The 22,649-nt window shown below is 46.6% G+C and overlaps 1 protein-coding gene across 1 annotated transcript in view; it reads left to right on the plus strand.

Moving 5' to 3' along the window:
• Nucleotides 1–22,649, plus strand: part of LOC8025848 (diacylglycerol kinase delta) — a 384,159-nt gene that overhangs the window by 352,745 nt on the left and 8,765 nt on the right. Inside the window, exons 23-28 of the mRNA XM_042293119.1 lie at nt 591–725; nt 2,396–2,559; nt 11,466–11,580; nt 13,724–13,819; nt 16,108–16,212; nt 22,071–22,424. Of these exons, the coding sequence (XP_042149053.1) occupies nt 591–725; nt 2,396–2,559; nt 11,466–11,580; nt 13,724–13,819; nt 16,108–16,212; nt 22,071–22,424 (969 nt within the window). The remainder of the gene's footprint in view (nt 1–590; nt 726–2,395; nt 2,560–11,465; nt 11,581–13,723; nt 13,820–16,107; nt 16,213–22,070; nt 22,425–22,649) is intronic.

The raw sequence follows: 22,649 nt of genomic DNA on the forward strand, positions 1-22,649 counted from the left end.
AGAGGGCTAGCAAGGGGGAAGAGACATTGACACCAGAGTATTTTTTATTGCAAATGATTCAATTACTTCCCTCTCGAATGTCTGAGGATGGCGTTGAGCATGCACATTTTTGTTTTAACCTAGGCGCACATCCTCTGCATGTGCAGCGACGTGCTGCTATCGGGTGCACCAAATCCTTGCTGGGGTTGGCGACCTCCTTGAAGTGCTCTCTCAGGTGGTCATTTAGGCACTGGCCCGTTTACCCGATATATTCTCCTCCGCAAGAGAAAGGAATGGAATAGATTCCCTCTCTCCGGCAGGGAACAAACTGCTTTTCATGTTTCTTGAGGCAGGCGATTGCATTCGGAATGAGCTGTGTTGAAAAAGTGTACTTACCTGTGTTTTGTCCTCTCTATGGTTTATTCCTTCTGTTATCTGGTATTTGTTGTTCCTTGAAAGATTGGATTTGGACTGGATTGGATTGGAAGTGGTACCATAGGGTGGCTTACTTCCTGTCAAACTGCTGTTTGTGGTTCCTTGAAAGACTGGATTTGGATTGGATCGCAGTGGAAGTGGTACTGAAGGGTGGCTCGTATTCTGTCGGCGTGCAGTGCCGGTCAGTGCGCATCACCATCACGGGCGACGAGGGGGTCCCGGTGCAAGTGGATGGGGAGGCCTGGGTCCAGCCGCCAGGGTACATCTGCATCGTACACAAGAACCGCGCCCAAACCCTCTGCCGCAACAGGGTATGGCCCTCTGCGGACGCCGCTCTCTCAACCACAGCTCACTCTGTGACTCTGGTAGCAGTCGGCCATACGGCCCAAGGTCGTAGTAAACGTTACTGGAACAACTCATTTGGGAGACTGCCATAAGCCTTTTCGGAGAACTGGTTCCGACCCGTACTTCATATATATGCGATGGTAGCGCTGCCGTTTCTGCCCCAACGGCCACTCCGGAAACTACTCATACCTGAATGGAGAGGAACAAAAAGCAAAAAAAAGTCTTACCTCTGTCTGTGAAGTGAACTTTTGCTGATTCCCTAAGTCTTAAAAGTCTTAAAACAAGTTATGTACCATCAACTAACCGCAAAGGAACTAATGAAACAGATTGACCGCCAAGAGGCGGTGCTGCGATTGTATCTGGGTTTCAGTGGCTTGGTCCTGGTGAGTGTGAGGAATCCGTGTTTCGAGGGCTTGTTTCTCAGCTGAGTTGCTCTTGCGACATTGGTTGTAGCATTCCGTGATGCCTACACTACTGCGAGCAAGTTCGTCTGCTCCTTGCGCAGGAGTGTAGCGACGTCACGGCACCGAGCTTTGATTGGAAGATATAGAGGGCTGTCAAATGCGGTGGCGTCTGCTGGTCATAGCAATGGCTCCCTTGCCTTTTTTTTGGCCGTCGCCCTCCACTCTTTTATTTTAGCAAAGCAAATGCTGGAGAAAAGGCGAGTGGACTCTCCTCCTCTCTTGCCTCCTCTCCAGCATTTGCTCTGCTCAAGCACAAAAAGTGGGTGGCTCTGTGAGAGGAGCGTGTCCTGCTTTTTCCTGCAACAGACTATAGCACCATGCACGCTGCAACAAACAAAGAACTTGCAGCCAATACGCCGTTTACTACCCACCAAAGGAAATGGCTTGTGTGAGGACGAAGTTTCCTCGCACGCATGATTTTAGTTGACCTGCTCGCCGTATAGATTAATGACTCTTACCGCTCATGTAGCAAAGCAATGGCTTTAACTAAAAATTAAATAAAACATAATGCACTGATCTGAGAGTGCTAAATTAACACAAAGTTCGCACCGAGTGGATGACTCTAATGGTACAGGGCATTCCCGAGTAAAAAGAAACATGTTTTTCTTCCCGGCTAAATAAACTATACATCGCAGAAAGCTCAAACTTTTTGAGAATGTGACGCTAGCGGTTGGGATAGAATGGAAAAGTTTGAGAACATTAGGTTACCTGGTTCGAAAGATTATTTAGAAAAACTACATTTCTTTATGAGCTGATGTCCACCTCAGCCTAATATGATCAAAACAACTGACATTGTGGATGTATGTGGGGTTTATATCGCTGAAAAACAACTGTCATCACGTGTGCAAAGCGTCTACTTTCAAAAGTTTCAATAGGCTCAACAAAACAAAACCAATGCGACGTTTATTGTTCCCCAAAAACAGAACTAATAGCAACACCCCCTGCAATGCATGCCGCTTTGTGACTAGGGTGGCAGTTTCAAACCGTAATTGCCGCCGTACAGGTACGGCGACGACCGTTGAAGGGTCAAGAAAGGTCAATCTCTGCCGAATTTTGCCGAGTGTTTAAACATTTGCCGAACCAGTCGAGCCTTCGGGTTCAACAAAAGTTTGCGACGTTCCTACTCGGGACGTTAGATCGACGACCTTTGGTTGCATGCGACATCGATGCAGTGCGAGTCGAGCATCAAGCTCTGGCAGGAGCGCCCGCGCCACTTCACCCCCGGGAAGCATCACCATCACCACCAGCACAGTCACCAGCACAGGGGCTCCCTCACCGAGGAAGAAGCACAGCAGCTGACGGGATTTGTCGAGCTGGCCACTTCCCTCGTCCGCACGTCAGTGGACGCCTCATTTTTATCTAAAGCGACTTTGGGTGGTGTGGAATCGAGAATCGCTTGAGCCCACGACATAGCAGTTAATCACTTTTCAGTCTCCGGTAGAGGCACTAAATGAGCTTCAGAGTAACAAGACTTCAGCCACCCTGTTGCCAGTTGTCTGTAGCTTTATGTCTAAAATATCAGGAAGCAGTTATCCATTCTCCGGAAATATATGTTAAGGGAGGACACTATTTGAGAAGGCAATCTTTTTAACCGTCAGTCGTATATGTATGAATTTCGCAGGGCATATTCATAATTTAGAAAGAGCTAGGATGACGTGCAAAGTTTTAAGTCTACAAGTTTATCCTTCGAAGAGTTACATAAAAGTGCATTGAATAAACACTCTGCCTTCGAGAAAATCATAGTTTATAGAAGGTAATAATATTGGCCAGTTTTTTTTTGTTTTTTTTTATCAAAATATGCAGTTTAACACCTGGTCACATGGCTACAGGAAGAAATTACTGCAAGAATTATGTTATTTTCAATCAAAATTGAACATGTTAGAAAAGCTTTAATTTCTTTGCATGCAGGCTGAAGAGCTTTTCATAACAAAGGGCCATGAAAATACAGAAACTAAGCTAGCTCACAGCTACATTCCTTACAAAAATTTTAGTACAGAAACCTCAAAAACTGGCTCCACACATGTTTCCCTGAACTGAGATTTGATGCCAAGAATGATACGGAGAGAAACACATCCTTCAGAAAGTTGTTCTTTAGACGGTGCCTGCATGCGGGAAATAATTTATTTTAAAAAATGCTTTACAGGAGTTAAACTTCTTGACAGCATCCATCAGAATAAATTAAAGCCCTTACCACTTACCAGAGGTAAGAGGTAAGAACTACCGTCAGTTGCACTCGCTCCATATTTTGGCAACAAAATGGCGACCCTTGCGGGGCAACTGGGGAATGGAGTGGGGATACCCTAGGCGTGACTCATTGAGGGGGTCTGGTCTCCAGGTGGGGCTTTACAGACATATGAATGCTTGGCTGAAACTAATTCTTTCGGGCATTTAGATAAAAGGTGATTGTATGCGAGTCAAGAGTGTAACGCTCATTATTTCCATACTGGCAGGGGTTGGGGGGCCAGTAAACTTTAACATTAAGTGTTCATGAATCCCAAAGGATTTTGTGCAAGGAGCACCAACATGAGCTCACTCCGGTTCGTTCTGCACCTATGCTTGCACCCTTTCCGTGTTATCAGCTGTGCACCTCTCAAGGAGACGAGTGGCATTTTCGAAAATTGGAAGAAAGCTAATTTTTGTTCCTCTTGGTCAGTGAAGTATATTTGGGATGGGCCCCAACCATGCAAGACATTAAAAACAAAGTTGAAACAAAGCCAATTGCAGGCTTTGTTTCGACTCGTAGCCTTTTAAAGGGCAACTCCACTCAAAAAGTCGAACCTATCGAAATGACTGATATCGCTTTAGGGGGGCAAAATACGGTCATACCCAAAATATCACGTCAAACCGGCACTGCATTACCGATTAAAACCAATATTAAAAATGTTCTTCCGGCTCGGTTAGCGGCCCGAAAGCAGGTGAGCAACGCTGGCACCGGGTGAGCAAGTGAAGCAACACTGGGCAATGACGTAGGTTTAGTCCTACGCTCTCGTACGGACGCCGCGGACGCTTCGTTTCCCGTGGCACTCTGCTATTCTGCTGACGGCAAGAGCTGCTTACCACGTTATCCTGTGTTCTCCTATTTTTATTAGCGTCCAGGCAGTTAATTTAACTCCAGCATTGCTTTCGCGACAGCGTGGAAGAGAGCGAAGCGGTGCTGCTCGCTCACGCGCATGTCGTGGAGACGGAGAGACTCGCTGGACTCGCGTTGGGCAATGTCGAGCACGACTTGTAGTGCTGTGCGTTGCACCAACAATCCGGTGCGCAACCCGGTCATGCGGTTCCACAAGTTCCCAAGAGACCGGAAGAGGCACAAGGTGTGGGTCGGTGCCGTTCGCCGGATAGACTGGGAAAGACCGTCGACTCCAAGCTCCAACGCGAAGCTCTGCTCCCAGCACTTTACGTCAGACACCTACACACGGTATCTGCGGCTGCTGACTGTTGCGTGTTTCTCCACGAAACACGCGTCTTTGAAGAACGATGCGGTGCCGTCGCTGTTCGCGTACCGTCCGCCGGCTGCTCCAGCACGACTGGCCGGACGCAGCAGGTCACGGCTGATCTAACTAGCGTACACATAAAGGCACCTTAGCTTAGCAACTTAGACCGCTTGTGGATACATATGTCCCTACATCTCCCATTATTCCTTTTTCTCTCGGTCCGCGAGCAAGACCCCGCAGGGGGCACCTGTGAAAGCAGGTGTTTGGAGAGTGGCGTCTCCACAGACCCCGAGCCATGCGGGTTCGCCCGCCCACGTATGGCTGTGCGTGGCTTTCCCGTGTCCGGGGAAAAGGGCATCCTGGTGGCTGAGCCGAACCCGGGGTAGGTTTGGACCCTTCGGGGCCCCCCGGGTGATGCAATACACCACTTCCGCCCCTGCTTCTCGTAGACGGGAGTCCTGGTAAGGCCCGGCCAGGATGATTCAGTCTAGTCGCCACTTCTACTATCCCCTCTCTACTTTCACCCTTGTCTTCTCCTCCTTTTCACTCTTCTCATTTCTCTTCTTTCCTTTTCAACTCCTTTGGCGGCAAGGGCTAACCTTGGGTGGCGACAGACACCTTGTCCAAAACCACTCTTGGTTATAGAGACTGGGCAGCACTAATAGCGTAACGTCTTCAGCCAAGCCATTCTTGTTATGGAGCGTTCTATTCCCTTGTTGGGCTCGGTGGTGGGCGGTGCACCACAGTTTCCGAAAACCCTCCCCCTTCATATGGGTTCCAAGCTTAAACCTTCTGATCGGGCCCCCAAAAGGGTCCACACCGATGCATATCTACCACCTTTGGACAAGAACAACACTGACTACGTCACTAAGTTTTTCATTATACATTCCGAAGTTGAGACGAAACCGATGTCGAAGCTCTCCCCTTTCCTTGTGGCTAAGGTCTTAAAAGACTTGGTAGGGGAAAAGTTTAATGCAAAAAAGACTTTTTCTGGAGACCTTTTGGTAGAAGTATTTGAGAAAAATCGGGCAGCAGCGTTGCTCTGCCTCAACCATATCCTTGACACGAAAGTAAGCGTCTCTGCACACCGTACGCTCAACACCATTCGTGGTGTTATATCTGAGGATGATCTGATGGAGAGTCAGGAGGAAGAGATTCTTGAAGGCATGCGCAGCCAGGGTGTTGTTGCTGTAAAGCGCATCACCATCCGTAGGGATGACAAAGAACTTCCTACGCGACACTTGGTCCTTACCTTTGAGCTCAACAGCCTGCCTTCTTCCGTGAAAGCAAGGTACTTGAATTGTAGGGTCCGGCCTTACATACCTAACCCTGTCCGTTGTTTCCGTTGTCAGCGCTTTGGGCACGGCTCGCGGTCATGCTGTGGCCGTGAGACATGTGCCAGGTGTGGTAGCTCCGAGCACAACGCTGACGACTGTCATGAAGACATGAAATGTGTAAATTGTAAAGGCAAGCACCCTGCGTATTCTAGGTCATGTGAACATTTCAAAAGAGAAAAGGAAATTCTGACGCTGAAGGTGAAGGAAAACATCTCTTATCCCGAAGCAAAACGTCGCCTCTTGGGTTTTCAGAGAGGCTCTTTTGCCGAGGTGGTGCGCCGGGGACCTGCACCACCTATGGCGTCTATGGGAACGCAAGTGTCTTATGGGGACCTTGCTCAACCACTTAAGTCCTCTGGTCCCAAACTAAAGGTGCAACTCCCAGGGCGCGCTATCTCAGCTGCCCGGGCAGGTGCCCTCCCCAGCCGTGCGAAAGGTTCGGATTTATTATCCGAGCAGACGGAGACCACCCCGTCGCAGAAGAAAGGCACCTCTGGAGCAGTGCACACTGCTCTACCTCGAGATGACAGGGTGGATGCCGGTCCGTCGGGATCCACCCGAGCACAGGGGTCTGCGTTCCCTGCACAGGGTTCTGCACCCCCTGCTTCTCCGTTCCAGCCACCACGAGGTCGGGGACTTGGTCCCTCTGCCCCTGGTGGATCTCGGAAACCGGGGGAGCCGTCGAGGTTACAGGCCTCCAAGGAGGAGCCCCTTTTGGCTCCAGCTGAGCCAATGGACGAGAGTGGGTCAAGGTCCGACGAGGACAGACCCCACTCGAGCTCCGAATCTCTACTTCCGGCCTCCGGTGGCACCACGGGCAGGCCGAATGACACCTCCAAAAAGAAAAATGCTCCGCGTGTAAAGATAGATTTTAAGTCGTAAAAAAATTTTTTTTACTCTTGAGTTAATTTTAATTTTATTTTTTATTGTAAATGTTACAATGGTCCACAATTTTAGCATTATGAAAGTGGAATTGTCGCGGCCTTTTTCGTAACATTGATGACGTACATTTTTTTCTTGATGAGCTCCGTCCTGTGGCCTTATGCCTACAGGAGACTTATCTGAGTGACACCCACACAAAAGTGTTACGTCGTCATCAGATTTTCCGAAAGGACCGCATTTCATCAAACCCTTCGGGTGGTGTAGCAGTGGTAGTGCAGAGTGGAGTTGCCTGTGCTCCAGTCCCTCTAAAGACTCCCCTTGAGGCGGTTGCAGTTCGAATTCTTCTGGACCGCCTCATTACCCTTGTTTCACTCTACTTGCCTCCCAACACTCCGCTGCATTTGCAAGAACTTCAGGGACTCGTCGACCAGCTACCCGAGCCCTTTTTAATTCTTGGCGATTTTAATTCCCACCACCCCTTGTGGGGTAGTCCTCGACAGGACTCTCGTGGTGGAGTCATTGAGCGACTTTTATTATCATCCGGGTTATGTCTTTTAAACCAAAAAGAAGCAACGTTTTTTAGTGCTGCCCGTAACACTTTTACAGCTATTGATTTGTCCCTGTCATCACCATCGTTACTCCCATGTTTTTCATGGAAGGTTTTAAACAACCCTTTTGGCAGCGATCATTTTCCCATTATTTTAGAAAGCGTTAAACCAACTCCATTGATTCCTACTCGCCTTCCCAGGTGAAAGTTAGAGAATGCCGATTGGTCTATTTTTGAATTAGAGGCTGTGATTGATCCATCTTTGCTTCGTACTATGAGCCCCGACAATGCGACAGTTTATGTCACTGAATGTATAATTAGTGCAGCTTCGAATTCTATTCCTCAAACATCTGGACATCTTCCTAAGAGATGCAAACCGTGGTGGACTAAGGAGTGCACAACCACTCGCAAGGACCAGAATAAAGCCTGGGGAGTCTTTCGTCGGTACCCCACCAATCAAAACCTAATTGCATTCAAGAAAAGTAGGGCTAAGGCGAATTGGACACGAAAACAGGCTAAAAGGGTCTCATGGACCAAATATGCCTCTTCTATAAATAGCCTTGTTCCAGCGAAGGAAGTGTGGGACCGCCTGCGAAAAGTCCGAGGCGACTATCAACCTTTCCGAATCCCTCTTTTTCCCTTGCCTGCCGTATCTCTCAAAGATCAGGCAAATGTTCTTGGTATGCACTTCCAACATATATCTAGTTCTTCCCACTTTAGTGTAAAGTTTCAAAAGTTTCAGTCTACTGCTGAAAAGCAATCAATCTCGATGTCGGGATATGACCGGGCAGCTTACAATAGACCGTTCAGTATGTGCGAACTGGAAGTGGCGCTGGGTGTAAAAAAGCAGTCTGCACCAGGCCCAGACAGGATTCATTACGAAATGCTGAGGCACTTGTCCTTAACATAATTAAGTCATTTGCTTATGTTTTTTAATCATCTATGGAAAGTAGCTGCTTTCCCTCGATGCTGGAAAAGCTCCCACATCATTCCTCTTCTGAAGCCTGGTAAAGACCCCTCTCTTCCAGCGAGTTACCGCCCCATTGCGCTCACTAGTTGTCTTGGGAAGACTTATGAAAGGCTCATCAACCGGCGTCTGGTGTATTTTCTGGAGGAAGAAAATATTTTGGACATTAATCAGTGTGGATTTCGGGAGGGACGATCAGCCACAGACCATTTGGTTCGTTTGGAGACTTTTATCCGTGAGGCATTTGTACATCGGCAGCATTGTGTCTCGGTATTCTTCGACCTGCAAAAGGCCTATGATACCACATGGAGGTATGGAATTCTTCGGGATCTACACAACTATGGGGTACGAGGCCGCATGCTCCAGTGTATACAGAATTTTTTAAGCGACCGGACTTTTCAGGTCCGCTTGGGTTCTACACTGTCCGATGTGTTCCCCCAGGAAAATGGAGTTCCTCAGGGAGGAGTTTTAAGTGTTACTCTGTTTGCTGTAAAAATTAACAGTCTTGCAAGTGTGATTCCACCGTCTGTGTTTTACTCATTGTATGTGGATGATGTGCAGATCTCCGTTTCTTCTTGCAACCTCTCTAGCTGTGAACGACAACTACAACTTACAGTCAATAGGATGAGCAAATGGGCAGATGAAAACGGTTTCACTTTTTCTACCGAAAAAACTGTCTGCGTTCCCTTTTCGCTTCGCCGGGGATTGTCCCTTGATCCTTCTTTGCATTTAAACCACATTGACATACCTGTTCGCCAGGAACACAAATTTCTGGGCATAATCCTTGACAAGAAGCTCACTTTTGTACCTCATTTGAAAGAATTGAAGCGCAAATGCTTAAAATCATCAAACATTCTCAAGGTGTTGGCCCACAACTCGTGGGGGTCCGACAGGCGCTGCCTCCTGCGACTCTACAATTCCTTAGTTCGGTCTCGCCTCGACTATGGTGCAATTGTGTATGAATCTGCACGTCCATCTACACTAAAGATGCTGGATCCGGTTCATCACCTGGGGCTCCGACTGGCTACAGGTTCTTTTCGCACATCACCTGTGTTGAGTTTATATGCAGAAACCTTTCAGATGTCTCTCGAGAAGCGTAGACAGTACCTTAGCCTTTCTTATGCTTGCAGGGTCTATTCTGACCCGCAACATCCATCCTACACAAGCATCCATACCTGTCGATTCTCTCAACTTTTTGAAAACAAGCCACGTATCGTGCGTCCTATTAACTTCCGCATTCAAAGCCTTTGTGCCTCCCTCCAGTTTCCACTGAATGATGCTGTCATACTAAAGCACAAAGAAAAAGTTTCTCCGTGGGACGAATTGCCGATTTTCTGCGACTGGTCGCTCACAAAGTATGATAAACGGGCTATTTCCCCTCAAGTCCTGCAGCAGGAGTTTCAGTCGATGCAGGAGACATATAGAGATTATACTGAATTCTTTACTGATATGGGTCGAAATCTTCATCTTTTGTTGGTTGTGCCGTATATTCTAGTTCCTTTGAGAAAGCTTTACGAATGGATGGTACGGCAAGCATTTTCTCTGCAGAGCTTTATGGTGTCTCTCTAGCCATTGAACATATCATGAGTAACAAAATATTAAAGGCTATCCTTTTTGTCGATTCACAAAGCGTGATACAGGCTGTCTCTTCTAGACTTCCCACAAAGAATCTTCTTGTACTACATATACGGTCCAAAATAAACCGGGCTCTCAAACTCGGACACACCATAATATTCTGCTGGGTGCCCAGTCATGTTGGAATTCCAGGGAATGAGCAAGCAGATAAACTGGCTGCAGGTGCAAAGGACTCGGCAACATCTCTTGGGTTACCCTATCAGGACCTTAGGCCCCTTTGGAAAAAATCACTTTTGAAGGCATGGCAGTCGGAGTGGGACGCGGAGAGTAACAATAAACTTCATGTCATTAAGCCCATCTTGGCTCTGTGGGAGAGCTCATTCCTTAAGGAACGTCGACTGGAGGTTCTATTATGCCGCCTGAGGATTGGCCATTCACGTCTGACTCATCTACATCTTCTTTGTGGCGAAGACGAAAAGCTCTGTGCTCATTGTGGAGAAGTACTGACAGTTTTGCACATTTTATGGCATTGTAGATTTCATCACCAACATCGCCGACAAAGTTTTCCTGAACTTTTTAGAGGTCACCTTCCATTTCATCCTATGTTTTTGCTTGGTGATCATCCTTTAGTGCCACTTAACCGTGTTATTGACTATCTTAAAAAGACCGGATATATACATCAGCTGTAACTTTTACCATGAAAACTTTAATATCTCTTTCCTAGTATAGCCGTTTTAAGTAATTTTGTCTGGCGCAATATAGCCAAAGTCGCTCTTGCGCCATTAAACCCCAATCATCATCATCATCATCCGCGAGCAAGAAGCAAATACAGTCACGCTGCGCCGGCACTGACCGCGTCATATTTATAGCAGTTTGATTCCCTTTTTGGCCGGCAAATTTATAAATGCACACTAAAACTTACTACATTTGGTGCATATTAACAAATTGAAGCGGTAAAAAAGAAAATGTGCAACTTACCTTCTATTTTGAAACTCCACGTGCGACTGAGCCGACATTGTCGGTGCGTCGGCTCGGGAGCACGGGACCAAAACTAGGTCATGCCGACGACGCGCCACTAGTATCAATGTTGCCGGGCTGCTTCGGTCGGTAGTTTCGGTTTCGCCGTGCCGCCGTAACGATACTTGGATGCGCGATATCTACAAATCTATACACACTACCAAAAAACAAATTATATCTCGTGATTCAGGGTCGCCGACTTCGACTAGATAGATCATAACCCAAAAATTGTAAAAATGTAGTGGAGTTGCCCTTTAACGAGAGGGAAATACACTTTTTCAACGGAACCACTTCCGTAAGTCAGTCATAGCTTGAAGAACTAACTGTATAGTCAACAAACATATGTATTCTACACACAAAAAAAGCTGCGAGTGTGATCATAATTACTTCAAAAATCAAAGGGTGTTGGACTTTAACGGGAGTCGGCCTGGCCGTGCATTCGCCATAAAGGCTGTGAACGCCCCATCTTTTTCTTCTTGACAGGATCAAGGTGGCGTCGACCTCTCACCCTGTCGTTGAGCACGAACTGTTCCTGGCCGCCTCGCAGGCGGGATCGGCCGTAGATCGGCTCTTCCCAGGTGGACGCATGGCTGCTGGGGTGAGCCTCCTTTCTGTCGCCGCCGCTTTCACGACAATTTAAGCGTCTCTCGATCGCATCCGATGAACTCGGAGAAACACGGAATGTGTTAGGAACGAGCTACACACATGCTGCGTGCAGTGGAGACCGGTTATAACGAAGTCAGTTGTAGCGAAATAGTGGCTACAGCGAAGCAACCACGATTTCCCATTCCCATTTGCACTTCGTTATAACCGAAGTCGGTTATAACGAAATAGCAGATTTCCGATATCCTTTGACTTCGTTATAACCGGTTTCGACAGTACTGCATGTATGACTTTGACCCATAACGTGTCGCTTTTCTCGTGAAACGCAGCCCTCTAACACATTCTGCGTTAAAAGACTGCACAGTGAATGAAAACTGTAGCCAGAAACAAGTTAAGAATCTGCCAGGAGCTCCTCGCACACCCTCATTACCACCAGCTCTATTCTTCCACCGTAATGCTCGGTAGCTATCTGCGTAATGCAGTTAGCTGCCGAGTCTATTGCGTATTCATACGTAGCGATGATGTTGTGTACCTTGTCCTGTCTACCGCCCATCCTAGTTAATCTGCGAAGCGATTTGATGCCACGGCTGGTGTGTGGTAGTGTTTATTTTGCATGTTCTTAAAATCATATTTAAGCGTCTACTTTTTTTGCGGTTTCCACGTCTCTTGGGGTTTGGGCAAGCCAGCAGGCACGGAGAAAGTAAATAAATATCAGTGCGTCATATTTTAACCGGACGACACGGAAACTTCCTCCGCCGACGAGGGCGACCCGCGGTACCGAAAGCGTGCAAAATGTGACATCTTTGGTCCTGGGCTTACTACTGGTCAGAGCCGCTAAAAGCTTCTTTTTAGTCGAAATACAAAATATAAGTGGCGCAAACTTGTCGACATACCTGCCACCAAGCGGTGGAAAAGGCGGCGCATACTAGAAAGGAGTAGTGGGATCAGGCGCTGACACGAAAAGGTTCCGGATGTATGCGGCGGCGCTGCGGTCGTGTGGACAAAAGGATCCGACCGGCTCCGAGCGTTCCGAAAGCCTTCGATGAGAAGCTTTGTGTTGCAGAAATTTGGCCGTTTCGCGGTATGGGAGCGCAAAGTGGCTCCCATTCTGAACTGATCTTTACCCCGTGTTCGCTGTCGTTTGTGGCCAATGAAGTGTCATGCCGAATTAGTATTTAATCGCGCAGCAAAAGCATTGAGAGCCGCTCTGGCTGCCCGCTGCATACAGCCTATCCAGAACGTGTTTTAGTGGTGCCCTCTTGCACCGTCGACACGGAGTGCGGCAGCCGTGAGCGCTCAATAAGCTCACTATGCCTCCTCTAGATCATTGCCACTCAAGCAACCAAGGACGTCATGGGGGAGGTTATTTTTTGCTTGTTTTTGTAATTTTAATTTGCCTATAACTTTTAAAATAAAGCGAATTTCGAGAAAAGAAGAGTTCCACTAAGTTACTACGTTCAGTGCGCTCAGGTTCAGTGCAAATTAAAAACCAGTAAAAAAGTCTTTGCAGGGCCTCTTTAAGCCCTTAACCGTTTGTAGTTGTTAGAAATTTCTGACCCTCAACTGCTTGATTGTTGCCTTTAAAATCAAAATGTGTGCTTTAAAGTCAAATTTTTAGCCACAAGTAGAACAGAAGTGAAATCTAAAAAATGAAAGTCAGTGTTGCCATCTGGAGACAAAGCCGCAGGCTAAGCTACGAGTGAGTCTGGGTCGTCCAAAACAATCGAGTGCACAAACCGGGGAGAGCAGACGAGCCATACTCGCCCCGCACAGTTTGGGCACGACTGTACATTGACGAGGTGCAAAACGGTTAAAGGCTGAGGACCAAGCTTGAGATTCTGCAAGGCAGAAGATCCTCCTCACCATGGGGGAGGGGGAAACAGCCAACGGTGGACAGGGTAGAAAGGGAGAGAGGAGGAAGCGGGGGGCAAGTGGAAAGCGCAAACTGGTCGACGGTCTTTAAGGGGGTAACCTAAATTTGACTCTGGACGAGACAAGTAAGGCGAATGCGACTCGAACACGACGGCGCCCGTCGAGTCTGTCGTCGTGCCTTTCCTTAGTCTCTGGCCTCTGATTGAGCGCCATCTCGGCACTGACGTGCATGCTGAACCGGTTGTGCATTCCCCCCTCACCAGCAGACGCAGGTGCGGCAGCAAGTCTGCGACCTTGTGGCAAGTGTGCGACAGCTCTGCCAGGAGACCAAGATCTTCATCTCGGAGAAGCTGGAGGAAGCGGTGGGTACCACACGCGCTCTCACGCTTCCCCTCTGTTCTCTTCAAGACGCAACATTGCCATAAATTTATGTATTGAGTTAGATTTACCATATTTTCCAGTGTATAAGCTACAGTGTTTTTCGAAAATTTCTGCCGGTAACATAATGTTAATACATAGATTTTTTTTTTTTTTTAATAATATGGAGTTTAACTCTGTAAATTTGCAACAGGGGCTAATATTTCTCCTTCGATTCGTTTAGGAGAATATTAGAACTGGCTCCCGCTTTAGCACATATCACACTTGCAATATTCATGTGCAGGCTTATCAATGCAGTTTTGCTGCTTTGATAACCCTGCCAGACATTATGGCCCTGACGTATAGATGATATAGCTGTAGGGATTGACTCACCTGTAAGGCTGTTTGCAGATGATTGTTTTATATCGCAGTGTAAAACAATTACGTGATTCTGCTCTCTTACTATCTGATTTTGACAAAATATCCAGTTGGTGTCGGGCGTGGGAATTAAGTCTCAGTGCTGACAGCTGTGTCCACGTCACTTTCGGGAAAAAATGAGACAGCATCCTATCGTGTTATTTTATTAATTATCGACATTTACATAGAAACATGGATGTGAAGTATCTTGGAGTCATTTTATCGAGCAATCTTTCTTTTAATGCTCTCTAGCACAATCTGTAAAAAAGTCTGGTAGAACGTTAAATTTTATTAACCTAAATCTATGCAGTGCTCCCAAAGAGCTAAAAGAAACTGCTTACTGCTACTTGATAAGACCGACGCTTCAATAAGCATGTGTTCTGTGGAACCCGCACCAAGCGTACCTAGCCACTAAAATAGAAAGAATTCTAAACTTTGCGTAGGATTTTTTTTTTTTTACTATCCTAAATTTTAACATTCAAGAGTTTGTTTTATTTAACAGTATTTATTGTATTTTTCCATTGTATTTATGTTTGTGATTATGTGCTTATTTTGTGTTTCCCTGCTGTAATGCTTCAGTGCTGCAGGTTGTTTCTGGAAATAATATAAAAGTATGACTTATAGACCATCTTTTCTGTGAAAACGGCCGTTTATAGGGGAGTGTGACTTATAGACCGGAAAATATGCTAAGTAAATATATATTTCGCAGTGCTGCATCTTGGAAACTCAAACCAGAGAGCATTTCGGGACTTTTGTTGCGGGAAGGTATGGTCACAAAAGCAGTTCTATTTGCACAGTTATCAGTACACTTGAAGGGAAGCTACGGAGCTTCTTGGAAAAAATGAGTTAGAAGTGAATTCTAGTGTATTTTTATCCCGTGAACCCGAATACCCAAACCATTTGCTGCGTAAGTATTGTTAAACGCGAAAGACAGTCGCTGTCCGTGACGTCGTCGACGGATCTTTTGGCTGCCCAAGGCTAGGAGGCGAGGCTTCAGCCCTATTTTGAAATTGCTCTTATGGCTCTCCGGTGCGTCGCATTGAAACATAATTGTGATATCTGTTATTCTAAAGGCCAAATGAATGCCATACAAGCGTTTTTTTCTCAAATGCAAAAGTGCCCTATCTTCCCTTTAATACGAGATAAACAAAGAATGACATTCATCACCCGGGAAAAAGGAGGCAACAGAGAGTAAAAGAGTGTCACAGACGACTGTGAGCCTCAGTTATAGACAAAGAAACGGCTGCGTTCCTCCGGTGCTTCGCTGCAGATCATGTCAAAATGCTGTGGCATTCCAAGGTTTTTTCTACGAAGACATTATTACGCCGTTTAAATTGAAACAAACCTTGTTCCCACACCCGGTTGGGCTCGCGCTCTCATCTTTGGTAACATGTTCCTTACTCGTTCCTCTTCACCCCGCCCACCGTTGTCGCACCTACACCACTTTAGGGGCGCACAAAGCCTGCAATCAAGAGCCTTCATAGTATCTGTAATCGGTTATCTTGCTGTCGAGCATGCATTGAGGAAAGTCCCCGCTTCAGTTGCCAATTGCTCGTGGAGCACCAAGTGTGCGAGTGCACGCTTCACCGAGGCTACATCTGCAGACACGAAAGTGGCTGACTCTATAAATGCTAGGCATTTAAAAACAGTTTGAAGAGTTTCCCTGCAGATTTAACTTTACTGTCTTAGAAGAAATGGGAGAGAAGTGATTGTCAGTGAGACATCTATAACCCCCTCCTCTCAAGCCAACTTGCAAGTGCACAACACGGACCAAAACAAGTGTCTATTGCACACATTCCGCTAATCGATGCTGGAAAGGAAGAGCGGATTGGCCATCGGAGGTCCATACGGCGGTGTTCCGCCTGTTCTTCAACAGAAACTGCGTCCCGACTTGGAAGAGAAGCTGGTGTCAGGGACCAATGCCCTGGAGGAGGAACTGCGCAAGTGCTTCGACCTCCAGGGACCGACCGGAGACGACGAGGTGAGTCGGCACTTTGCTTCGCAGCCGTCTCTCCGTGGAGTCCGGAGCCATCTATGGGGCGTATGTGCAAAACTCTACAGGTGACTTCCAAGAATAGACTGTTTGCAAAATTCTCAATCACCAAAGGGCAAGCTGCGTGTGTAGTTACTCACGCTGCATGTACTGGGTCTGCAGCGATGGCGCTTTAAAGCGAAAACAGATGGCACTTTGCATGTGCATTTGCAGTCTCCTTACATTAGTTCATTTGAAATCTTTAGCATAACGGAAGTATGTGTAGCGTGTGTGCCTATTATAATCAAAACCCTGTAACTTCCTCTTTGTCTCACAGCTAAGATCAGTGGTTCTCAAACGGGGGTCAGCGGGAAACTTTGGGCTCTCTGAAGGCCTTCTTAGAGTCCCCAAACCCCTCAGTTGAGCAATAAAATATTTTTTTAATTGATGCCGAATATCTTGCGTGCGCACTAGACGAGTAGGGTTGATTAGTCTATGTTACAGAGCTTCAAAGTTGGCTCGCATGCATTTAGTTCTTTTACTTCCCGCTTGTAATCATCGGTTATCCCCCCTTTTCCTCGGTGGGGGGTCCCCCATCACTTTTGCTCATCCAGGAGGGGTCTGCGAAACAGCAGTGGTTGAGAACCACTGGCTTAGATGATGATGTTCTCTAACCAGCTCACCCACATACTTCCACTTCTTGCACTGTGTGCCTACATTTCTAGCGTGCCCCTTGGTGCTTGGGTAATTTTGTAAATGGTTTAGTGGAGGAAATTTCAGAACAGACTTAGTTTTGAACATTCCATGGCATTGTTTTATGAGTTACAGCATATCAGGTCTGTTGTCTCATTTTTCTACTGTATAGTAATGTAAAATTTTGCAATACTTAACTATGTGATACTTAACTATGTGATAGATGCATAGGTGAGTTGGGGGTTGGGGGCGGTATAAGGAGTTAGTACTTTAGATGCTTTTATATAGACAGATTGTCCAGTTAATGGGGTAATATTTTAGTAAGTTGATATGTTCAGTTATGAGTTGGCGTAGACACTTAATGTGTTTTTCACTAATAAGGTCCTTCTGCTGACAACCTCCCTGTCATTGACATATCACTGCACTCGAAGGTGCAGGTTGGTTCTGGGGTGAAAGTTTCCCTTTTGCAGTGTTTTGAGTCTATCCGGAAATGACCCGGCTTTGTGTCGAGGGTTTCCTTTTTCTTCGCTTTGTGCCTTACTTTTCTCCCACTCTCCATGGAGGCAGTGTCCTTTTGTCGCTTTTTTTTTTTATGCGGGAGATTGTTTTGTGCACATTGTTGCATTGTGCATGTGTGAGTAGCAGCCTGCTTTTGTTTTTGCTTTTGCCATTTTTTTTCTGCCTTTCTTTTTTTCCTCTCCTGCTTTGTTTTTGTGACCTACTTTTTTGACTACTAGGCAAGCTTTCTCCCATGGGTTTGCAGCTTCTGCCAACGCCTGTCCCTGTCAAACCTTCGCTATGTTTTCCTTTTGGAGAGACGAAGCAAAGCACCATGTAAAAGAAATATAAATTGGGACGCAACTGTTGGGCCACAAAACATAAAAATCTAAGCGCAAAGGGCAAAGGCAAATGGTAGAACAAGACAGAACAGGTGCTTGCTATCAACTGACGTTTTAATGTATAAGTAGAGAAAGACGAAGTGAGGGATGTGATAATTAAATAGGTAGAAAGAGGTAATAACCACTTAACACAAAATGTAAAGGAGGATGTTTTTGGAAATCGTTTAAATTAAATAATACATAAACGCTCAAAATATACCGTAAAATCCTGAGAGATGCTCCACCCTTGAAAGATAGGCCACTCCTGTTTTGGTTAGATTTGCTATATTTTTTAAACACCAAAAGATAGCCCACTTCTAGTAATAGTAGTGTTGGGATCAATGATGGTCCAATAACCAGTTCAAGCACACCAGGTTTGCCTGTCTGCCTTGCACCCTTTGAGCGTTTCTGCGGCGTCACATTACGCTCCATTTTTCAGTGACGAAGTCAATAATGGCTTTGGCAAACTTTGGCGAGCGTAGCAATTAACAATAAAATCACCGCAGCAATTAACTGGTTTAGTAAATGTAATGAATTCTTAGGCAATAGATCTCTGGAACGGTATGTTATGAAATATTATTTGCAACCTGAAGGAAGGAACAACTGAATTGCACTTTCATTTTAATGGAGACTGTGGAACTGCGAGGAGCTCAGGTAATTTTGTCCTCAAAGTTAACTGACCGTGCCGAGGCATTTCTTTGCAGGCAATGCGTAGGATCTTTGCTCAAATCCCGAACACTCCGTCTTTCAACCTTTGCAAACATAATGCCCACTTGGGGGGAGATCCCGCTCCCAAACGAAAAAGGTGCTTTGCGGCTTCCCTCCCTTCCTTTTTCTTGCTGTCCTCCTCTCCTATCTGCCCTTCTTTTGCATTGCAGCTTTCGGTTTCTGACTGGCCGCCGCCCTGTTGCTTTTGATTGGCAGCGCTCAGGCTCCGCCTCCCCTCCTTCCCCCGACTGCGGCAAGCTCAAGGACCGCTGGTCCGTGCACTGAGGCCGAAAAGGGCATCCTAGCATCCACCGCAATCTCGCGCGCTACTTCGTCGGCGCATGCCTTGCGACTTGGGCCTCCAAAAAGTGGCCTTAACGTTTGTACGAGCTCCGGACTGGCACTAGGCTTCGCCAGCCCGTGCTCGGAAGCAACACGGACTTCCTTCCGTTGTGTTGGGGTTGTTTCGTCCGGCGCATGGTGTAAGAGTCGGACATGGGTATAAGCGGCCGCTTTCTCTGGCGTGACTTCGACACTGTCTTCCATTCACTGTCGTCATTGAGAGGTGTGGGAAACAGTGCACCTTGTGACTAGGCTAACCTGAACCTGTTTTGTTTTTTTTGCAGCTTTGATTTTTTAAAAGGAGTTGTGTTGTTGTATTTCACAGACCTTCTAACGAACGGAGCACTTGCATCCACTTTCCTTCTAGAGCATGCGAGAAGTAAATTGTGCCGATGTAGGAAAGGTGTCGAGCAAATGATGAAGCGCACCTGACAGCATCGGTATTGAAAACAAATCAGTGTATCTTAATCTTGCGGATAGAGTTGGGAGCCACGGGACGTGCAGCGCGCCTTGTGGGCTGCACTGGATTAGTCAACGTACAATGTCGCGTCATATTATTAAATTCTGTGAGAAAATCGCCTGTTACCATACATTTTCGTTACACTTCCACATTATACTTTTTAAGAGTTCTTTTTTTTTTATGAAATTTAAGTTTGATACATGTTTTGTGTAAAATGCTAGTTATACCAGGATGCAGTGTGCTGCATTGCATGTTTAAAATGTGCTGTACAGGAAAGGAGATGCACAGGCTCTGTGTGTAAAGAGCACAAACTACCGTACATATATTAGACAAGTGTAGTAGCTTGCCAATGGCACGTCAGCAGAACAAAAGAAACAGAGTTTGGTGAGTCTTTGAAAGACAACTTGGGAGCTGGTTGCAGCCCTGGCTTGAAAAGGATGCCTTTATACTCTAGCACGGATTCCACTGTCTGTAGGCTGTTTATATCCCACACTGTTGTGTACATTATCTTTCTGTTCTTGAAACAGCCGCTTGAGGCAACTTTGATGTTCCCGTCAGCTACCACATTGCATTCATGATGACACGTTTGTTTTCAAGACCATTGGTGCCCCCTATAGGCAGGTCTGTTGGTTTCCTGTGCCTGCAAGTGAGCTAGGATTTTAACAAATTACAGGAGTTGTACAAGATGCTTCATGGATGTTAACCACTCTAGACTTTTTCTTAAGTGCTAGGAACCACATGCTATGTGAATTTATATTCCGGAGCTAAACCAATGTAATCGTAGCTACTTATGCTGACTTAATTATGGCAACCCTTTCTTAAAATAAACTTAAGCTTTAAATTTCGGTGTGGTATACTAAATGTGATCCCATCTGAAGATTGTACATTCATCTTAGCTAAGAAAATCTTGTTCTTAATGATACAAGCTTTTCTTCGATTGTTGTTGATTTTTCTGTTTTTGTATTAAAACACCTGGCTTAGAGTGGTTGTCAGGGGGGGGGGGACTGCATTATCACGCTGCATTCACGAAGCTGCCTATGGGATATGCACAATTCATTACGCACACTCTAGAAACGCCCAGTTTGGGTGCACGTTCCAAACTTCCCACAGCGTCGCCCGCTTTCTGGTCAGTTTTTCTTTGCCACGATGCCGTTCTTTGGACGGCCCTGAGGAGTTGCTTGTGCTTGCATGCGCATGGTACGCATTGCCTGCTTGCATTTCGCTTGCCTTGCATAGAGCCCATTTGGTGTGCTGCTTGACTGAGATGCGAAGAACGACTACGAAAAACATTCTAGTACAATGAGTTTCGACACACAAGGTACGACTTTTTCAGTCGGTGTCTTCCCATTCAGCGACCACCTATCAAACTTTTGTGTCAAATTCGCGACTGTGACTGTGCAGAGTACCAGCACTGGACATACTGGAAGCAAATAGCATGTGTTCTCAGGATTGTTACGCTCAAGAACCTGAGATTTGGGAAAGAAGTGTGATTAGTATCATTACTGCTCAACAAAACTCTTCTACCACGTCTTCCCCCGAAGTGCTGAGATTCCATTTTCAGCCCCTGGACTATAGTGTGCAGGTTTCAAACCCTCGATGGTCCCTTCCCCAATGAGTCCTTGGGGCATCGCTCATAATCTTGGACGACTTAAAACCCCCATGTTCCCTCTCCGACCATTCTCTGATGTTGACTGTACAAATGCAAATGTGATGACTGCTCACTTCGGTTCTTTCCCAAACATTATTTCACTAGTACTGCATACCTAGAAACTCATGTTTACGGCATATTGCATGTTAGAACATGCCCTTAGATGCGTGTGACTTTTCTTCTCCATCATCCAAGTCTTAATTTCTTTGCCTTGACTTGCTTTGCTCTTATTGAAGCGGGGATTGGGGCCATAGACTGAATATAGAAATAATGCATACATGCAAAATTGTTGTGTTCCGAATGCTCTATTTGAGTATGCCGTGTGACTATACAGTACCTGTCGGTGTACCGTGCACTCTTTTTAACTGCTTCTTCGCTGTTTCTAGAGCCCAGATGCATTTGTGACGTCAATGCCAACTAAGCACTCTCCGCAGGGTTGTCAAAATTTGCTGCGGGAGAAAGCTAACCTAATTCTAAGAAAGCATAGTTTTCACTCACTTTTTAAGAATGGTTGCATAGTACTAGTATACAAACCACTAAGATTAGTGTGACAGTAAGGTATTTCATACCTCACTGTCACACTATCGGTGGTCGTCTAGCCATAATCTCAGGTTTCTCCCACCTTTCGCAACATTTGAAACAATAGGACCCCAAAGTTCCTAACCCCGACATATTTGAAAGCCAAGTTCGGGTTGAATGACTAGCCAGTTCGGGTGGTAGCATGCGCCACCTAGCAAGCAAAAGCTCGACCAGGCTAGACTTGGCTTGGCTAAAGGGCGCGACAGTTCCCATAATGCCCCGGAGCCTCCAAATTCCCATAATGCCCCGGAGCGCTCACTGGTGGCACTGGCATTTTCAGAGAAGTCCATTGACCATCATGCAGAGCTGGCGGAAAGCAAAACCTGGTAATCATTTTGTATGAAACACATTGCATATTATTATTGGAGAAACCGAAAGAAAAAAAAACTGTTTTTAGGAATGTGTAATTGGTAATGAAAACCGTAAAAATTAAAACCGAAACTAAACCGATATCAGCAGGAAGCGGTAACCTTGACAGAAACATTATATTTTTCGGTCTGAGTCCCTGGTTCTAACGCTCGCTATTCACTCGCCGAACCTCCGCCTGCGGCACCCGTAGCAGGAGCACAAGCGGCCGCGAAGCCTGTTCAAGCTCAAGTTCAAGCGCACCAAGGCGACGACCAGCCAGCCTGTGAAGACGGAGCCGTCATCGTCCATCAGCAGCAGCGGGGGCGGGACCACGGACGACGGGTCGGGAGGGCTCCTGCCGCATTGCCGGGGCGGCGGGTCGCGCTGCAACACGCCCACGTCGGTCGAGGGGTCGCCGGACAAGGGGGCGGCCGTCACCCACTGGACAGCGGAAGAGGTGGCCGCCTGGCTGGCCGAGATCCACATGCGGGAGTACCGGGACAACTTCCTCCGGCACGACATCAGGGGCGCGGAGCTGCTCAGCCTCGAGAGGAGGGATCTCAAGGTGAGGGAACTTGGCCACCTCACTAGCAGATGGGATAGAGTGAAACGGCAGGTTTTCTTATGGCCTTTAGTTTAGGCAGTACTGGGAGGGGTAGAGTAGTCGCGATCCCACATGGCTAGAGAAAATCCCGTCGCTCCTAAGCGAGGGCAAAGGCCGTAAAGAAAGCCGCTGTCTCTAACCCAGCTGCGACTTGCCTTCGCAGCTTCTGCCGTCATTTGCCATTAG

Source organism: Ixodes scapularis, unplaced genomic scaffold (genome assembly GCF_016920785.2).
Source record: "Ixodes scapularis isolate PalLabHiFi unplaced genomic scaffold, ASM1692078v2 PGA_scaffold44__24_contigs__length_19508400, whole genome shotgun sequence".
Lineage (NCBI taxonomy): Eukaryota > Metazoa > Arthropoda > Arachnida > Ixodida > Ixodidae > Ixodes > Ixodes scapularis.